This window comes from Pleurodeles waltl, chromosome 4_2 (genome assembly GCF_031143425.1).
Source record: "Pleurodeles waltl isolate 20211129_DDA chromosome 4_2, aPleWal1.hap1.20221129, whole genome shotgun sequence".
Classification (NCBI taxonomy): domain Eukaryota; kingdom Metazoa; phylum Chordata; class Amphibia; order Caudata; family Salamandridae; genus Pleurodeles; species Pleurodeles waltl.
The window spans coordinates 747264684-747284612 of NC_090443.1; the positions used below are offsets into that span (position 1 = coordinate 747264684).

Consider the following 19929-nt stretch of genomic DNA (forward strand, 5'->3'; position numbering starts at 1 on the left):
TTGTCCCCTGCAGAACCAATGGGAAAGACACCCACTCCAGAGACTGTGGCCTTGCACTCCCCAGAACAAAGAGCACAGGGAATGTTGCCCCCTCCAGCACCAGTGGGAAAGACACCCACTCCAGAGACTGTGGCCTTGCACTCCTCAGGACAAAGAGCACAGGACATGTTGACCCCTCCAGAACCAGTGGGAAAGACACCCACTCCAGAGACTGTGGCATTGCACTCCCCAGGACAAAGCAATGGGTATGTTGTTCCCTCCAGAACCAATGGGAAAGACACCCACTCCAGAGACTGTGGACTTGCACTCCCCAGGACAAAGAGCACAGGGAATATTGCCCCCTCCAGAACCAGTCGGAAAGACACCCACTCCAAAGACTGTGGCCTTGCACCCCCCAGGACAAAGAGCACAGAGCATGTTGCCCCCTCCAGAACCAGTGGGAAAGACACCCACTCCAGAGACTGTGGCCTTGCACTCCCCAGGACAAAGAGCACAGGGCATGTTGCCCCCTCCAGAACCAGTGGGAAAGACACCCACTCCAGAGACTGTGGCCTTGCATTCCCCAGAACAAAGCAATGGGCATGTTGCTCCCTCCAGAACCAGTGGGCTTGTTCCCGCATCCAGCTGAGGTGCCCCCCCCTGAGGTGCCTGACTATTTGACAACTGATGCCCCTGCAGTGTTCTATCTTTCTATCTGGATTTGGGCAGGATTAGAGTTGGGCCTTGGACTATGCCCTGTGGCCATGTGGACCCTTTGGACTATGGACTGGGCAGTGTCTCTTTTTTATAGAAGTGTACATATCTGTTTCATGGCCAAATCGGATTATTAATTTTGATGTTGAACTGATTACAATCACTTTAGTCAATTCCTGTTGTCCTCGCATTATTGTGCAGATTTTCGGGGTAAAATTGTTTTTGTAATGCAGCTGGTTGTGTGTGTCGGGTGTGTGTTATGCATATGTGTTTGTCACTGTCTTTTTCCACCCACCCTCCCTTGTGTGCTAGGTGGCTGTACTCACCATCATTGTCTTTGCCGGCGCTGGTGTTCCAGGTGGAGCATTCCGTAGAAGATCATCAGGAAAACTTGCAGTTCGGGTTCCATGGCGGCGTGGTTCTTACCTGTGTCTCCAATGGTGAGTCCTTTGACTTTTGTGCTCTGTTTTCGCCAGGCTTTTGTTGACGTTGGTACCACCCTGGAAAAGGTGGCAGTTTGCAGGGTATAAATATGGTGGGAGGAACTTTGTCTTCTGCCTGGCTGTAGGCGGCTACCGCCATGGTGACTGTTGTGTCTGCCCTGGCGGTCGGTGTGGTACATTAGCTGTCTATTGGAGATATCACCGCCATGGTCATAATTTGGTGGTAGTTAACGGCAGCCTGTTGGCGGTATTACCGCCACTTTATCACCCACGCCAGGATTGTAATGAGGGCCTTAATCTCTGCAAAGAACTCCTTGTGCTGTGAAATTCCGACGCACAGCCTGCCGGAATCAAAGCACAGCCTGCATCGCAGTGAAAAAATCACTGCACGCTGAACTGGTATGATGCAGCCTGGGTCCCCGAGTGGAGATCGACGCAGCTCCAACGTTGTGACCAGAACTTAGACGCACAGCCCACTGGATCGACGCATAGCCGAGCCAGAACAACGTAGCCTGACTTCCTGCGTGAAGAATCGATGCAGCACATTCCGTGCGACAGAAATTTTCCTGCATCGCCCACCGGATCGACGCAGCCCCTGTGACTTTATCCTGCACTCCCAGGATTTCTCTGCATCATCCCTGGGGCGTCCAAGTACCCCGCAACCTGAAGAGGATCCAAGTCTGCACATCGAAAATCGACGCAAAGTCCTTGTTGCATGGAAAAGCATCAACGCTTCGTCTGTGCGTGCTCGGAGAAACTGACGCACACCTCCCCATTTTTCACGCATCTCCTCCTCTGCAGTCCCGTGCGGATCATTTCAACGCAAATCAGGTACTTTGAGCTTGCAAGAGACACTTTTTGCTTTTTTTTTTTGCTTTTTAAGAACTTAAAACTCTTTTTATCATTTTCTAAATTGATATTTCAATGTGTACTTATCAAATCTTGATTGTTTTGATCTACGTTTAGTCAGATAAATATTCTATATTTTTCTAAACCTGTGTGGTGTATATTTGTGGTGTTTATACTGTGTTATTGAATGATTTATTGCACAAATACTTTACACATTGCCTTCTAAGTTAAGCCTGGCTGCTCAGTGCCAAGCTACCAGAGGGTGGGCACAGGATAATTTGGATTGGGTGTGACTTATCCTGACTAGACAGAGGGCCTTTGATTGGACAGGGGGTAACCTGACTGCCAACAAAAGACCCCATTTCTAACAGTCTGCTTATTGACATGACTGTTCACTTCTGTTACCTAGTGAATAGTCAGGCTTGCTAGATGTCACACATCAAAACTGCACAATGCACAATGGAGCCCTAGTGGGAACACAGTATGTAGGTATGAAACCGAAATTGTCTTATACCTAGATGTTGTGCATGTGCATTGACTCAGTCATCTTACTTTCCAACTCAGGTCAGTCTATTTTTGACTTAGGATATTTGATCTGCGGCCAGTAGGAATGGGCACTCAGCTATAGCTGTGTTTTGCTTTGGTTCCTATTGTGTGTGTGCCATTGCATTGCTGTCATTGCCATGTACTGGTCCTCACTGGAACAATCTAGATGCTTTAGCTAGTAATTGAGTTGTACATGCATTACATGTGGTGTGTTGTGCACATTCTAGGTTTTCACAATGATGGGTTACTGTATTCTGGGAGTCGTAGTGATGTGATTAGCCACCTTTTCCGGGGCGGATTCACCACAGATAAAAACACGGCGGAAACAGGAATCCCGAAGGGAAAACGCTCACCTCTACACACCCCACGAGGAACGAGGACGCCATGGACCCGGAACTCCAAATTCTACCTGCAGTAGTCTTCCTGCTCCTCTTCCAGGAGCACGAACGCCGGCGGCGAAGACCGCGGTGAGTACTGCACCTACAACACAGGGGAGGGGGAGGCAAAAAACAGGGAGACACCCACGTAACACCCCCACCCTCACCCACTACAACACACACACTAATGCATATCAATACATCACAGTTACACCCCCCCCAAACCCTGCGGAAAAATGCAAAGACAATAGAAAATTAGTGTAACCATTGTAATATATTAAAAGCAAGTAGGCATAAATATATATCTACACTGTGTACATAATATATACCAAGCATAGTAGTCCAGGTAGTGCTCTAAGAAAGTCCGTGGAACACTGGGACCACACGGTATGGGCGAGGCCCACACAAGATCCCCGACCATGACGGAGAGAACACTGCAGGGGCATCAGAGGACAACTAAACAGGCACCTCAGGGAGAGGGAAAGGGGGGCACCTCAGCCGCTTGAGTGCACAACGCCAAATCCACGAGCGGGCCACATGCCCACTATTCCATCCTGGGGAGTGCAAAGCCACAGTCTCTCAAGTCTCTACAGTGGGTGGGTTGCCCACTGTTCCATCCTGGGGAGTGCAAAGCCACAGTCTCTCAAGTCTATACAATGGGTGGGTTGCCCACTGCCATATCCTGGGGAGTGCAAAGCCACAGTCTCTCAAGTCTCTACAGTGGGTGGGTTGCCCACTGTTCAATCCTGTGGAGTGCAAAGTCACAGTCTCTCAAGTCTCCCAAGTGGGTGGTTTGCCCACTGTTCAATCCTGGGGAGTGGATAGCCACAGTCTCTCAAGTCTCTACAGTGGGTGGGTTGCCCACTGCCATATCCTGGGGAGTGCAAAGCCACAGTCTCACAAGCGGATGACAGTCTCCACTGGTTCTGGAGGGGGCATGGTGCTCAGAGTGCTTCATCCTGCCAAGGATTGGGGTAGTGGATGCTTTTCTCCATTGGTTCTGGAGGGGGCATGGTGCCCAGAGTGCTTCATCCTGCTAAGGACAGAGGTAGTGGATGACACTCTCCACTGGTTCTGGAGGGGGCATGGTGCCCAGAGTGCTTCATCCTGCTAAGGACAGAGGTAGTGGATGACAGTCTCCAATGGTTCTGGAGGGGGCATGGTAACCAGAGTGCATCATTCACCCCGTGACAGACTCAGTTGCGTCAGTGCCCTTGTCGCTCATGGGCCAGCGGTGCTTGAGATGGCGGTGCCCTATTCAGCGGTGCTTGAGATGGCGGTGCCCTGTTCAGCGGTGCTTGAGACGGCAGTGCCCTGTTCAGTGGTGCTTGAGACGGCGGTGCGCTGTTCAGCGGTGCTTGAGACGGCAGTGCCCTGTTCAGCGGTGCTTGAGACGGCGGTGCCCTGTTCAGCGGTGCTTGAGATGGCGGTGCTTGAGATGGCGGTGCTCTGTTCAGCGGTGCTTGAGATGGCGGTCTCCATTGCAGGGTCTCAGCTGCTGGCGGTCCTTCATGGCCCAGCGGGGCTTGTGCTGGCGGTCCTTCATGACCCAGTAGGGCTTTTGCTGGCGGTCCTTCATGGCCCAGCGGGGCTTGTGCTGGCGGTCCTTCATGGCCCAGTAGGGCTTTTGCTGGCGGTCCTTCATGGCCCAGCGGGGCTTTTGCTGCCGGTCCTTGATGGTCCAGCGGGGCTTTTGCTGGCGGTCCTTCATGGCCCAGCGAGGCTTGTGCTGGCGGTCCTTCATGGCCCAGCGGGGCTAGTGCTGGCGGTGGCCTCCTGGGCAGGTGGGCTGGTGCTGCCGGTGGCCTTCTGGGCAGGTGGGCTGGTGCTGGTGGTGGCCTTCTGGGCAGGTGGGCTGGTGCTGGCAGTGGCCTCCTGGGCAGGTGGGCTGGTGCTGGCGGTGGCCTCCTGGGCAGGTGGGCTGGTGCTGGCGGACCCCTCCTGGGCAGGTGGGCTAGTGCTGGCGGTCCTGTCCTGGGCAGCTGGGCTTGTGCTGGGAGTGGGCTCCTGGGCATCGGGGATGATGGCGGTCTTCTCCGTCGTGCTGTTCTTCCCAGACTTGCCGGGTTTCTTGTGGCCCTTCCCCACCTTGGAAGGTGTCACAGCTGACTCCACACTCCCACCGGGACCCCTGGGAGCAGCTTTGGTGGCTGGAGTCTTCCCCCTCTCCCGCCGGGCACTGGCCAACTTCTGATGCTTCACAGGTGGGGGACTGTCTGTGCTGTGGCTCCGTGCCACACTGGCTGCCGTTGGCCGGTGCACTCCAGATTCCGGTGACTACAGGCACCACTGGTCCCGGAGATGTTGTGGCTGAGGTGCTAGTTTGGGACCTAGGAGACGGACGGGGTGGGGGAGGTGTGGGATAGAGGTCAAGGGTGGACAGGAAAAGTTTTTTGGACACACTAGGACGGGTAGCTGGAGGGGGTTTGGGAGTGGAGGAAGAGGTGGTGGTTGTAGGAGGTGTACATTTGGTGACTTTGGGTGAAGGTGCATGCGCTGGAGGCTGTCGTGAGGTGGATGGCGGTTGGGTGGGTGTGTTCCTGCGTTTGTGTATCTTGGGAGGGGGCGTCACAGACACACTGGGAGAGGACACAGGGGACATGTGAATGGTAGTGGGGGTGGTGACTGCACGTGAGCGGGGTGTGATGGTGGGTGTGCTGGAGAGGGACGTAATGGCTGTAGAGTTAGTGCATGCAGGTGTGAGCGTAGACAAGACTGGGAGGGAGGAGGGAGACGAGGAGGAGGGGGACACAGTGGAGGCAGTGGATGTTGGTGTGTCTGCATGTGTGTGATGCTTGCGTGAGTGCCTGTGGAATGTGTGGTGCTTATCTTTGCCAGAGCTTCCCTTGTGTGTTGACGTTTGTGCATGCTGGTCTGTAGGTGTGCTTGGGATAGGCTGAGGTACAGGGGATTGGGTCTGGGTGGAGGAAGTTGGAGGGGGGAGGCTAGAGACGGGGACAATGGCTGCCATCAGTGCTGAGGCCAGAGTCTGAAAAGCTCGCTGAAGGGCCGCCTGACCAGAATGAATGCCCTCCAGGAATGCATTTGTTTGTTGCAACTGCCTCTCTACACCCTATATGGCATTCAAAATGGTAGACTGCCCAACAGTGAGGGACCTGAGGAGGTCAGTGGCCTCCTCACTGAGGGCAGCAGGGGTGACTGGGGTAAGGCCTGAGGTGCCTGGGGCGTAGGTGATCCCCACCCTCCTGGGTGAGCGGGCACGGGGCAAAGGCTGAGGGGCTGCTGTGAGGGCAGTGCTGGTGGCGGGTGGCGGCTGTACCTGTAGATGCGGGGGGCAAAGATGTTGCCACCACCACAAGGGAGCTCCCATCAGAGGACGAGTCCGTGTCGCTGGTGTCAGCTCCTGTCCCCGCCGTGGAGCTCCCCTCGCCCTCCGTCCCACTGGTAAACTCTGAGTCCGTAGTCTCACCCTCCAGGGCCATGTGGGATGCAGCTCCCTCGTGCTCCGGTGCCAACGCTCCTCCGCCTGATGATGCTAATGCACACAAGAACAGGGAGACCACAAAAAGGGGGGGGGGACGACAGAAGAAAGACATGTTGAGTGCATGCATTACCGCTACCGTTGGCGGACACGACAGACACAGAAGCCCCCTACACTATGTCGCGCTCTTGGGGTCCACTGTTCAATTCCTGGGAAATGGCCTACAAGGCTAATGACAACATCTGCAAACATAGATGACACAAGGGCATGACTAGGTGTACTTGACACTCTAAAGAGGTGGGGTGGGATGCCACATGGCCTGCCTTACGGAGGGGCCTTGCCTACGGAACTCACCCTGGCCTAGGGAAACCCACAGCCCACCTTCCCCACCCAGACACCTCCACTGCACGCAAAGTCAGCAGAATGAGAGTGTACTCACCCCCTTGTGGCTGCTGTGATGCCCTCAAGTGCCCATCCAACTCCGGGTAGGCCACCGCCAGGATCCTGAACATCAGGGGGGTCATGGTGTGACGGGCACCCTTCCCACCTTGGGAGGCCATCCCCAGCAGAGCCTCTGCCGTCTTCTTGCTCCAGCAGCGAATGTCCTCCCATCTTTTCCGGCAGTGGATGCTCCGTCTGTGGTAGACCCCCAGGGTCCGGACGTCCTTGGCGATGGCACGCTAAATATCTTTTTTTCTGGTGGCCGCTGACCTACATGAAATGTACAGGGGAAAAAGAGAAGTTATTACCAACTGCACCGTCAAACTGATTGGCCCCCGCCCCTACCCTTGCCATGTGGCACATACATTCACCGTCTTTCATGCACGCAGCACTCTCCCCCCTTCCTTCTTACATCCAGCCCTCTACACACTGACATAGCCCATACAGCATGCTCCCTATGTACTTACCTGTTTGTCTGGAGGACCGTAGAGTAGCGTGTACTGGGGGAGGACCCCATCCACAAGCTTCTAAAACTCCTCTGATGTGAAGTCAGGGGCCCTTTCCCCAGACACTCAAGCCATTGTCTCTTCCAGACCGAGGTCACAGCAGCACTTGCAGTGTAGGTCCTCTCCTGTCGAAGATCAGGTATTGAGTGATGGAATAGATAGAAAATGGCGGTCACGTCCACGGCGGTGCGTACCGTCACCACCGGCGTACATCGCCATTGGCTCCTGGGACCCATAGGGTCCAATGTTAACCAATGCAGCATTGCACTGCGGTCTTCGACCGCCTACCGCGACAGTGTACAACGCCAGCGCAGTCACCTTACGTCCCATTGTCCCACTTTACAGGTCAGGCAGCCGCCGTCTCAGAGGCCCACATGGCTTCATTTTCAACTGCATCACACATACCTAGGCCTAGACTCTACACACATACAGGCCATCTTTTGTGTATGAATGGTGTTCTGTGTAAACTGTGGGTACGTACCTCTGAGTTGTTTGACTCTGTGCTCGCTGTTGTCCTTCATAGGCACCGTCCGCTGGGACATGTGAGGAGATGGCGGCATCCTCCGGTGTACCGACCGTTGGTGGACCTGTCGACAATGGAGGAGCGACATGTGATTATCACATACAGGCTTGACCGTGCCACAATCCAGGAACTGTGTACCCAGTTGGAGCCAGACCTGATGTCAGCAATCCGCCATCCCACAGGAATCCCCCCTCAAGTGCAGGTGCTGTCAGTGCTCCATTTCCTTGCAAGTGGGTCTTTTCAAACAACAGTGGCCATAGCATCAGGGATGTCCCAGCCTATGTTTTCCAACGTATTGTCCAGAGTTATTGTCTGCCCTTCTGAAACACATGCGGAGCTACATCGTTTTTCCTCAGGTGGAGGATTTGCCTACAGTGAAAGGTGATTACTATGCCCTGGGCACATCCCCAACATCATAGGTGCCATTGATGGGACCCATGTGGCTTTGGTCCCCCCCACCCCCACAGGAGTGAACAGGTGTACAGAAACCGGAAGAGTTATCATTCGATGAATGTACAGATGGTATGTTTAGCAGACAAGTACATCTACCATGTTAATGCCATGTTCCATGGCTTAGTGCATGACGCCTACATCCTGTGGAATAGCAGCATCCCTTATGTGATGGGTCAACTCCAGAGGCACCGTGTGTGGCTATTAGGTGAGCACCTGGAAGCAAGTCAGTGGGAATGGTTGTCTGGGTCTGGGGATATCCCTCCAGGTTAGTGCGTGTCTAACAGTTGTCCCTCACCATTTGCAAGTGACTCTGGTTACCCCAACCTGTCATGGCTACTGACCCCAGTGAGGAATCCCAGGAGAAGGGCAGAGGAACACTACAATGAGGCCCATGGGCGAACTAGGAGGGTGATCGAGCGGACCTTCGGCCTCCAGAAGGCCAGGTTCAGGTGCCTCCATATGACAGGTGGATCCCTATTCTACTCACCAAAGAAGGTGGGCCAGATCATTGTGGCCTGCTGTATGCTTCACAACTTGGCTTTGCGACGATAGGTGCCTTTTCTGCAGGAGGATGGTCCTGATGGCGGTGTTGTGGCAGCTGTGGAGCCTGTGGACAGTGAAGACGAGGAAGCAGATGAAGAAGACATGAACAAGAGGGACTCAGTGATCCAGCAATATTTCCAGTGAGACACAGGTAAGAGTACAGACCTGCCTACTACATGTACTTTAACACTACTACCTCTCTACTGTCTGTCGTTTTCATCCAGTGTATGGTCACTGAGTTGTCACTTTCCCTTACGATTTCACAGATGTGGGTCCCACTGTGTGACATCTGCTTAGATTCCTCATGGACTAGAGCTGTGTGACATAGGTATGTTGACATTACAATTGAAAGAGCATTTTGTCACTGTAATTGCTAATACACTATTTCGAAATCACAGACAGACTCCAGATTGTTTTGTGCTTTAAGTGTGTTTATTTAAGTGCTCAATATTGGAGGGGGTAGTGAAATGGTGAGGGGTGATGGTGGAGGAATGTCCATGGCAGAGTCCAGTCTATTAGTCTCACAGATGCATTGCCCATATGAGCATAGGAAGTGGAGCTGGGGCAGTTTAAGTATGGACAGGGTGACAAAGTGGGACAGTAGGATGACAATCAGGGTGGTCTCATTTCTTGGTGGGGGTCTTGGCATCGTGCTCTGTCTTTGTCCTGGATCTCAGGGACCGTTTGCGGGGTGGTTCTCCCTCTGCAGGGGGTGGGGTGCTGGTGTGGTGGTCCTGTGGCGGGGCGTCCTGTCCACTAGCGCCGGCGGAGGTGGTGGGCAGTTCATCGTCCATGCTAGTGTCAGGGGCCCCTTGTAGTGCCACAGTGTCCCTCCTGGTGTTGAGTACTTCCTTCAGCACCCCTACGATGGTGCCCAGGGTGGAGCTGATGGTTCTGAGTTCCTCCCTGAAGCCCATATACTGTTCCTCCTGCAGGGGCTGGGTCTCCTGAAACTTGGCCAGTACCGTTTCCATCGTCTCCTGGGAGTGGTGGTAGGCTCCCTTGATGGAGGAAAGGGCCTCGTGGAGAGTGGGTTCCCTTGGCCTATCTGCCCCCTGTTGCACAGCAGCCCTCCCAGTTCCCCTGTGTTCCTGGGCCTCCGTCCCCTGGACCGTGTGCCCACTGCCACTGCCCCCAGGTCCCACACAGCTGATTGACGTGTCCTGGGGACGGAGGAATGGGCCCGCTGGGTGGATGCTGTGCTGGTGTTTCCAGAGGGGGGAAGGTCTGTGGGGGCCTGTGACTGGGTGAGGGGAACCGACTGTCCTGAGGTCCCCGATGGGCCGGGCTGGTCATCTAGATCCAGTTGGACAGAGCTGCTGTCATCACTGTGGGCCTCTTCTGTTGGTGGTGTTGACCCTCCTGTCCGGTGACGTTGGGTAGGGGTCCTGCAGGGGTATAAAAGGATGGTTATTACATCTGTGTGTGTCATGGTGTGCAATGGGCTGGTGACCGTGTACCCCAGTGCTTGCATTCCTGTGTTGGACCTTGTGTGATGAAGGTTTAGGGGGTTGTATGGGTATGTGCAGTGGGCATGCATTAGTGATGGGTGTCCATGCTTTGTTGTTGCATGCAGGGCTTGGTGTTGGGATGGGTGGTTTGTGATGTTGGGACATATGTGAGGAGTTGGGGTGCTGGGGGTGAGGGTGGGGGTATGTGCTGGCATGCAGTTAGGGTGGGGGATGTAATAATTAAGATTTGTCTTACCAGAGTCCATTCCTCCACCTACTCCTGCAAGGCCCTCAGGATGCAGAATCACCAAGACCTGCTCCTCCCATGTTGTTAGTTGTGGGGGAGGAGGTGGGGGTCCGCCGCCAGTCTGCTGAACCGCCTGGTGGTGTCTTGAGACCACGGAACGCACCTTCCCCCGTAGGTCGTTCCAACTCTTCCTGATGTCCTCCCGATTTCTTGGGTGCTGTCCCACTGCGTTGACCCTGTCCACTATTCTTTGCCATAGCTCCCTCTTCCTTGCTATTGAGGTGTGCTGCACCTGTGATCCGAATAGCTGTGGCTCTACCCGGACGATTTCCTCCACCTTGACCCTGAGCTCCTTCTCCGAGAACATGGGGTGTCTTTGCCATGCCATGGGGTGGTGTAGGTGATGTGGAGTGTGTGGTGATAAGTGTGCTGATATGTAGTGGTGTGTTGTGTGAGGTGCGTGGAAGTTCTGTGGGTGATGGTGTTGTGTGCCTGTGAATGCTGTTGTTCTTGCTGGTGCTGTCTCTCTCTGGCCTTCTTTCAGAATTTTTTGTCGTAGGGGTTTGTGGGTGATGTGGGTGTGTGTTTTATATAGTAATGGGTGTGTGGGAGTGGTATGTGTATGTGTATCAGGTGTGTGTATTTGGAATTGTCCAATGTGGCTGTGTTTTGTAAGAGTGTGTGTATTTTGAGCGCGGCGGTGTGTACCACCAATGGAATACCGCGGTTGAAAGACCGCCGCGTGGATTTGTGTGTCGTGATAGTGTGGGCGTTTTTCTGTTGGCGAGATGGTGGAGGTTTTGTTTTCGCCAGTTTATCACTGACCTTTGGTGTGGCGGACTTGTGTGGGTCTCTGAATTTTGGCGGATTCCGAAATGTGGGGCATAATAGCTGTGGCGGAATCCCGGGGCCGCGGCGGTGTGTTGGTGTTCTTCTGCACGGCGGTAAGCGGCTTTTACCGCCAATGTTGTAATGAGGGCCTTAGATTTTAACACAAGCACGGTTGCATACAACCAAAATTCTTGTTGAAGCATTTCAAAACTGACATGAAAAAGGCTAACTTTTCCTTATACATTGTGATGTGTGTCATGCATAGTGTGACCTTTAATTAAAGACAGACAGAAAAACAGCCTGCAACATTTGCCTGGTCAGATGAGGTGAATTAAGTTAAGCCACTACAATGCTGTTAACTCATCGAGTTATAAATAGCAGGTGCCTTTTTATTAGCTAATTTAAATGCATTCAATATGGCGCCTTTGGAATTAGGAAAGGCGGAGTAAGCCTTACCTGTACTTGAACCTGCAAAGCACTTCATTTGAGAACTGTAGTTGTTAGTATTTGAGGATTGAGCTACGTTATCGACCTCTCAAGCGATCTTCAGCCTGCAATTAGTAGTGGTTCGTGTTTTTGGTAATGTGTTTTGTTTCCTATAATTACATATTGTTTACTGAACAACTTTGCCCTGTTATTTCCTTGAGAAGGAAATACTTTTCTGAAAGTTACTTGTTATTAATTGATAGCAATGTGTTCAAAGAACCGACGACCTATCACCATGAAAGGCTAATGTGGTGCGGTTTTTAAAATAAATAATGTGTATACTGATGTGCAATGCAAGAAGCCAACAGTGTATTTAACTAGACTTTAATTTGTAATACCCAAATTAAATGTGTTCCGTATTTATAGCAGCCAGGAGTAAAAGTAGTTGAAAACACGTTACAGCTACAAATCTTTATGTACTTGGCTTCACAGTCTTTGTTTTTTAGGCGAGGCTCCGTTTTCTCACGCTGTCACTTTTCAAAGACAGCCCTTACATTAGCATGCTGCACATGTCTAGATATACGTGCAACTATCCCAGCACGTGGAAGCAGCAAGCTCGGTGAATCTGCGCAGAATGTGGGGGGCGACGAATGTGTTTGTAACTTGGTTTGTATTAGCGCGAGGGATAGTTTAGGACGATTGAATAAATGAGCACGAGAAATGTCAAAATGTTGGCTAAGTCTCCCTCCTTAAATCGGGGGTGTGCCTCTCAAATGGATAGGACTGGCATGTGTGGGCCTGCCTAACATTGTGTGACTCCCGTGCTCAGCTCAGGCACTGACTGACTGCTGCGCGAGCCTGTCCCTCTTTTAAACATTCTGATGTTGTCGGCTTTGCTATGGGACATGAGGTGCATGCTGTGCTAAAACCTCTGGATCCTCGGCACGCCCCCCCCAGCCCCACAATACGCGCTACTTTCACATCCAGCTGACCGCCGGGCCAGGGCGCGCGCAGCTTCACACCCCCTAGCCACGGCCCGGGCGGCGGCGCGCTGGGAGGAAGCTGCGCGCGCCGGCTCGAGTCAGAGGCAGCAGACACAGAGCGGCCGCTGTGTGGGAACCAGTGAGCCGTCTCCAGTGTACTGCAGCAGCAGCGCGCTCCGGCCGGCGCTCAGCAGCTCACACATGTCATGTCAGCATCTGGCCGCCCTAGCAGGGAAGTGACAGCGCGCTTCCGCTGATGCAGAACCCCGGTCAGTGTCAGGAGCGCAGCCAGTGCACAAGCCGCCCTGAAGCCGCTGCGTCCACAGGAGCAGCCCTCCAGCCAGTGCGCCCGCCATGGAGCCTTGGAAGCAGTGCGCGCACTGGCTCATCAAGTGCAAGGTGCTGCCCCCCAACCACCGGGTGACATGGGACACTGCACAGGTCTTCGATCTGGCGCAGACCTTGCGGGATGGGGTGCTGCTCTGCCAGCTGCTCAACAACCTGCGGCCCCACTCCATCAACCTCAAGGAGATCAACCTGCGGCCGCAGATGTCTCAGGTAAGGGCGGCGCGAGCCCTTTACGGAAGTGTTCTCACTCTGCATCATCTATGAGGCAGGTCGCCCATTTCCTGTGACTTGGAATGGATGCACGGTTCGTGCGTGCACTCCGGCGTCACTCTGCACCCTTCATCACTAGTGCGTTAATTCAGAGACCTCTGCCCCTCATCACATTGAATGGCTGTGACTTGTACCTGCTGGGGACCGAGGTGTAGTCGTATAGCTCAGAATTGTGTCTGAATAGTGACTCCACTTGCTACACAGGTCTCCACCTAACCTCAGTGTTTTGTTGATGTTTACTGCGCGGTGTGACCTTGGACATTGTGCTGCAACTTCATTGGTTGTGTATGTTACCTCTTATTGAGAGTCAGACTAGACCCTGTTTCTCCCTCGTAAACATACACTCATTCTGCTGTAAAATTATTGAGCCGATGTTATCCCTCCTCAGTAAGCGTGTGACCTCTGTTTGTATCCGCACCCCTTTTTTGTGTCCTCGACCTTTATAATCGTGTATGTTACCTCTCTTGCAGTATTGTGCCTCTGAATTATTGCTGTATTACTACACAACTGCAGCTCGCCCCGTAGGTTGTGTGACTTTGTCTTACCATCTTTCCCGGGTAGTGTGCATACAGTCTGCGGTCCTGGGTTTCTGTTAATTAGCTTTGCTTTCTGTGATTGGTCTATATGATTTAATGGAGCACAGTGAGACGTGAACGTGCACCCTGTTTTTCGGTGATAGCGGTGACTCCACCGGCTGTTGTTGTGGTACCTCATTGGTTGCAGTGTGAAGGCAGGTTGTGCCACCTCACCCCCAGTATTGTATGTTTGTATCTGTACCTTTGATGGCACTGAACCTTCCCCAATGCGCAGAGCAGCGTTCTTAACTACGCCCTCATAGCATTTCTGTCACTTTAGCAGCTGTACTGTTATATCCTTGGTGAGTGAACCCCAGACTGCGCCTCTTAGTTTTCAGTTGCGTTATTAGTTGTGTAACGAGAGGATGTGGCATTACGGCTAGAGCTACTGAGTGCTCTGTATAAAACTGCAAAAAACAGAGAGCAGTCCTAGGCTTCATTTGTTTTGTGCCTTCAGTGCAAAGGCATTACTGGAATCCTAGCAGAAGAAGCAGCTCCCCATATCCCCCCAAGGCGGGCTGGTGACACTTCTTTCCTGGTTTGCGCCACATGTGGCGATGTTCATCGTGATTCGGTTACTGTGACGGGAAGAGGAACAGGAACTACCTCGACTGACAGGATCGAGGAAGCGAAGGGCTTCCTCTGCTGTGGTTAACGTTGACAGGGGACTAGGATATTAAGAGGAGAAGGCTATCCTTTCATCTCCAGGGCCGAGTCTCTCATCCGCTGCTCCCTGGCAGTTCAGTCCCTGTGAATCTGCTGCTGCCGGGTCTCCAGGTAGCGGTTCACTGATCTCTCATCGCTGCTACCAAAGTATCCAGGCAGTGGTCGCTCACCTGCTCCTGAAAGCGGATCTATGTACCGGTCCCGCATTCACCGCCGTTCCAAGGCTCGGGCACTGGTACCTCATGTATTCGTAGATGAGGCCTCAGAGATTCATCACTCGCCTACTCCTACCCAAAGCTCCAGCAAGCACATGCAGAGCGTCCGTGCCTTGTCCTACCTCTGGCATTAGGCGCATGTCGGTCATCTGCTGCTGCACCAGTCCCCAAGCACTGGTCTTACCTCGGGCAGTGCCCACTGGACTCTCAGCTGAAGCTGCGTTAGGCTCCATTCCCCTAGGCACGGTTCCTTTCTGTGGGCACTAAACTCTCACCTGGGGTCTGGTCCGACACCTGTTACTACCTGAGACTTCGGTTACTGATCCCTCTTCTACTGCAACTTGTGGCTCCAGGCCCTGGACCTCCAGCAGCGTACTGGCCCCACCCTCACCTGCTCCATGAGGGTCTAGGCAGGTGTCTTGTCTGGTATCACTTGGTCACACGCCCTTGGCGGCTCTGATCCTGTGTAAGAGGGCCTCCAACGGTCGCCTGGTGCCTCCACCCGCTGACACCCGAAGCCCCAGACACGCGTCCTTTGTCTGCTGTCACCCGCTCAGGGTCAGAAGGCTTGTCTCACTTGCACTTCAGGGCTCGGAGGAGACCGCCACCGCCTGCTTGTAAAGTGATATGTTTCCGATGGAAGCTCCTCGGAGCTCCCACCACGCAGCCGCGGTCAGTGCTCTGTTCAGCGCGGGTCAGCGGTCTTCCTGGCCTGCTCCTGTTTATATCCCGCGCATCACAGCACAGCCTCGGGTCTGCCAGTACAAGCGTGAATCGCATCACGGAGCCATCGCATCACGCGCAGCGGGCAACAGCATTCAAAACACTCTTCTCGTTTTCAGTTATAGTGGCAGGAAAGGGCCTACAAGCGGCCCTGCTGGCAGCGAGTGATGCTTTCGGTGCAGACCATGGGCTGATGGCCGTAGTCCGCACGTCTCACATCAGTATTCATTCACGTGAAGAGGGGACAGCTTTCACATGGTTCTGCACGGTGCTCCAAGGGCACAATCTAGCTGCACGCGCTGCCCTCCGGCAGGTGTGAGGAAGAGCCAGATGGCATCAGCGCCACCCCCGCCGCCTCGCGCAGCCCCTTGTTTACACGTTCCCACAGGATGCTGGTGCTCTCGCGCTCAGGTGTTCCCATTCCAGAGAGGCGCTGGGAGTCATTTTCAAAGACGTGACCCAAATGTATTTTTTCATAAACTCGACTTGTGTAACCCTTCACAAATATGTACACGTTTATCTATAGAACGTTATTAATCGAACCCACCAGAAGACCAATACAGCGGCTGCACATTTAAGATAAGCCATTGAGCTTTTATTTATTTATATAGTTATCTAGCAGGAGCTGTAGCGTTGTGAACAGACCGCTGTATACCATTAGAAAGCACAGCACTATCGACAATAAACATGTGCAACATAGATCGAAAAAAGAAGCCAGTTGGAAGAATACGTCGTGGGCCAACGGGTGGGACAACGGGTAGGCCAGAGAAGTATTTTCAAGTTTAGGCTCGATTCACAAAGCCATTTTGTCCCAAAGGTATGCCATGGCTGAAAACGTTTGCGTTTTCTCCGGTGAAGTAACCACAAAAGATTACCTTCCAAGCTTAATTGTATTTACTGTTGTAGTTGTGCCCAGCAACTGCGTACGGTTATGCGGCACTAAAAAGTGGTAGGGATTGGGAGGCTCCAGTAGTAATTTGCCTTGTGAATTTGTGAACATTGACAAGCTCCTGAGTTTGAGGGCATTACAAACTCCTTTCTGACACCCTCTTACCCTGGAAATGATCAGAGACCTCCTACAGCAAAGAGCTGGAGCAAATTCTCTTATAGAGTGGGAAATGAACACACCCAAACTTTGTGGGTGTGTACAGTAAAGGGTTTCTTCACCTTAAAAATATTTTCCAGATGAAAAAAGAGAGAAGAAAAAGGTTAAATTGCAGGAGGCGGCCTTTCCTCATTGTGGAATAGTGTATGTATAGTTTTGCGCTGAAGTAATATGATGTGCGAAAAAGTAACGTGAGAATTCCAGTAATACATATGGAAACAGGAGACTGACACAGCTTTCCAGGTGTACTACTGAGATTGTGCATGATTTGCGAAAAATAGTGTATCTGCATCTGTTCTTCTGAGTAATCTGTTCTTCTGAGTAATGCTGTGGGTGCTCATTTACCTTCTTTTAGGCTATGAATCAGGCTGTTACACTTCATCGTCTATAGATTGTACTAGTACAGGGAGTCCTCGGAATAACTATTCACTTTCGGTACAAGAATGCCAGGAAATACCAATGGGATCATGTACACCCAGGTTATGCTCTTTAGAATGTAAGAATATTTTTGTTGCTTCAAAAGGGAAGGCCATCACCTGAAAAAACATTCTTTAGGGTTGGACCTCAGCGTTCAAGAGTCTGGTATGAGTCTTAGGTTTATGTTTTTAGAGGTAATCCAGAAAGACTTTTGCCACTATAATAGACCTCTGGTTTCTTGAGATTGTTCAAAGATCAGAACGTGGGAGGAGAACTCTGAAAAAACAGCAGTAGCTGCTGCAGTCAGGCATTTGCATCTGGTGCACACTTACTTTAGGAGCCAGTGAACCTTTAAGAGGCTGGGCTACTCACATAAAGCTTTAAGGGGGTTATCACAACTTTGGAGGAGGTGTTAATCCGTCCCAAAAGTGCAGGTAAAGTGACGGATATACCACCAGCTGTATTACGAGTTCCATAGGATATAATGGACTCGTAATACGGCTGGTGGTATATCCGTCACTTTACCGTCACTTTTGGGATGGATTAACACCTCCTCCAATAACCCCCTAAGACTTTAAATACTTGTATGTAGGCTGCAGTTGGGATTTGTGGAAGGCTAGAGATTATTTTCTTGAACGTCTTGTAATAGGATGTTTGCTAAACCTGATTCAGGATAAGGCTGTGCCTTCTATGCTCTTCTATAAATCGGTCACCAGGAAGATGGTTGTGATTCTTTTCAGTGACCTGGGTTCTTTACAGATTTGGTTCTGACTCAGTTGAACACCTATACATTTTGTTGGGGATAAAAACTACTGTACAATCCTCAATTTGTGTATTTTCCGCCTGATGCTGAAGTTCCACCTCAACACTGGATGGACCATTAGCATGTGAACTATCCCTTGGATGGATTCAGCTTGTCAAAATGCCATCCCATCCCTTGTTCATTTTTTCACAGTGACCCATGGGTGCGGTTCTACATCAGAGGCAGGGTACTCTGATGAAATAAAGTTTATCAACACTCTTACTTTATGGCGCTACTCTATACCAGAAGACTCACAGAGTGCCATGCAGACCGAATATTTTAGATTATTATTTTTAATTATTCACATGTTTTATAATGCACACGCCACCAACATAATCATCTCTGGATGCAATTTTAGCAAGGAACATACACCCATCATAGGCAGTTTCAATGGTTATACTGCCTGTTTGGCATAGCAACAGTGCATTATGACTCAAACCTGAAGGTGATTTGTTTGATTGGCATATTGATAATTACTTGTTTTGCTTTGGTTGCGCTATAGATCTATGTATTATTTTCAAATATATGTATTTTTGGTTTATTCTAATTGTTTTTTATTTATAATAAATTATAATTCATATATAATTTCGAAATACATTCTGCATGGTGTTAGTTACAAAACTCCAATTCAGTGTGAGTGGTGCATTAAGTGGATAGGACTATGCATAATGATTGAACATTTATGGCAAGGGGTAAGTTGTAAGATGGGGAGACTATTCCTTAGTGAATAATTAAGAAGATCAAGAAACGAATGTGACTGTTTAAATTAAATTGGGCTTATACTTAATGAGTTACATGTTCAGGATACTGAACATTAGATACTGATGTTGAATAAGTGCAGAAGAAGTTCTTAAAGACCATACAACTTCTTGAATAAAACACGCGTTAGAAGGAAGGATTCTGTTTCTAGTGGTTATTAGATGTATTTGTAAGAAGAAATTAACCATCATTTGGAATGTATATGGTAAAAGTATGCATGGATCTTCTTAAACTCAATGTGGATTGAAGATTATTTTACCAATAAACTTTGAACTATCAAATAGTATGTTCTGATGTACCAATCTTGTGGATTTATGAATCTTGTAATTTTTATGTTGTGTAATTGGTTATTTTGAGCAGCGGAACATCCCTTATTACTGGGCACTAAAATGTGATGTTTGGCTTGAGAAGACTACGGTGGTCGAGGTGTGCCATTGAACTACCTCTAATTGCCAATTTATGGTATATGTTATTCTATAAACTCTTGTTTGAAATTATTTCTGAGGTTTACTTATTCTCTTGGTTCTTCCCCCCATTGGCATCTTCCGTTTTCTTCAACATCAACCCCTGTTTTGCTTCCCCATCCCTCCCTCATGTTGCCTCACTGCCCCTCCATCCCTCTCCTGTGTTGCTTTGCTGTCCACCCTGCCCTCTCCTGTGTTGCTTCTTTGTCCTCCCTCCTCGTGTGGCTTCGGTATCCCAACATCTTCTTCTGTTTTGCTGAAATATCTTAGAATCAAACAGGGCTGGACTGGGAACCCAAAGCAGCCCTGGCAAATTTTGTCAGACCCCATAGGATGCATAGCATCTGAGCCTGACCACTACAATGGGGCTTGAGGGGTTCTTCCCTCCAAGAAAATGTGGGAAAATGGCAAAAATGGTGCATTATACCTTACATTTTTAATTATATATTCAATTATATTCGTTTTTAAAGAGTAAGGGATGACCTGCACCAGGATACAGCAATCTTTATTAGGGCTCTTTAACAATTTCCTCATCATCACCCTCTAACAGTGCCTCTCATCTCTCCATAGCCCCTCTCTCACATGTAACTCATTTGTTTTATAGTGCCTCTCCTAACAGTGTAGGGTGTTGGAGCTCTTTGCACCACATCCATATACAGAGACCATGAATCATACATGTGTAAATCAGTGTGTAGAAAATGTTACATAAGACAAATGGGAGTACAAGGTCTAGGATTCACATGTCATCCATGCTGGTAGGCATTCTTTAAGAGTGCTCGGTTTGGGGAGCTTAATCTCAGGATTCAGAATGTAACACAGTGGTTAGGGGTG

At 50.8% G+C, this 19929-nt stretch overlaps 1 protein-coding gene across 1 annotated transcript in view; it reads left to right on the plus strand.

Annotated features, from left to right (window-relative positions):
• Positions 1-12802: 12802 nt before the first annotated feature.
• Positions 12803-19929, plus strand: part of VAV3 (vav guanine nucleotide exchange factor 3) — a 1144177-nt gene continuing 1137050 nt past the window's right edge. Inside the window, exon 1 of the mRNA XM_069232407.1 lies at positions 12803-13312. Coding sequence (XP_069088508.1) covers positions 13109-13312 — 204 coding nt within the window. The 5' untranslated portion in view covers positions 12803-13108. The remainder of the gene's footprint in view (positions 13313-19929) is intronic.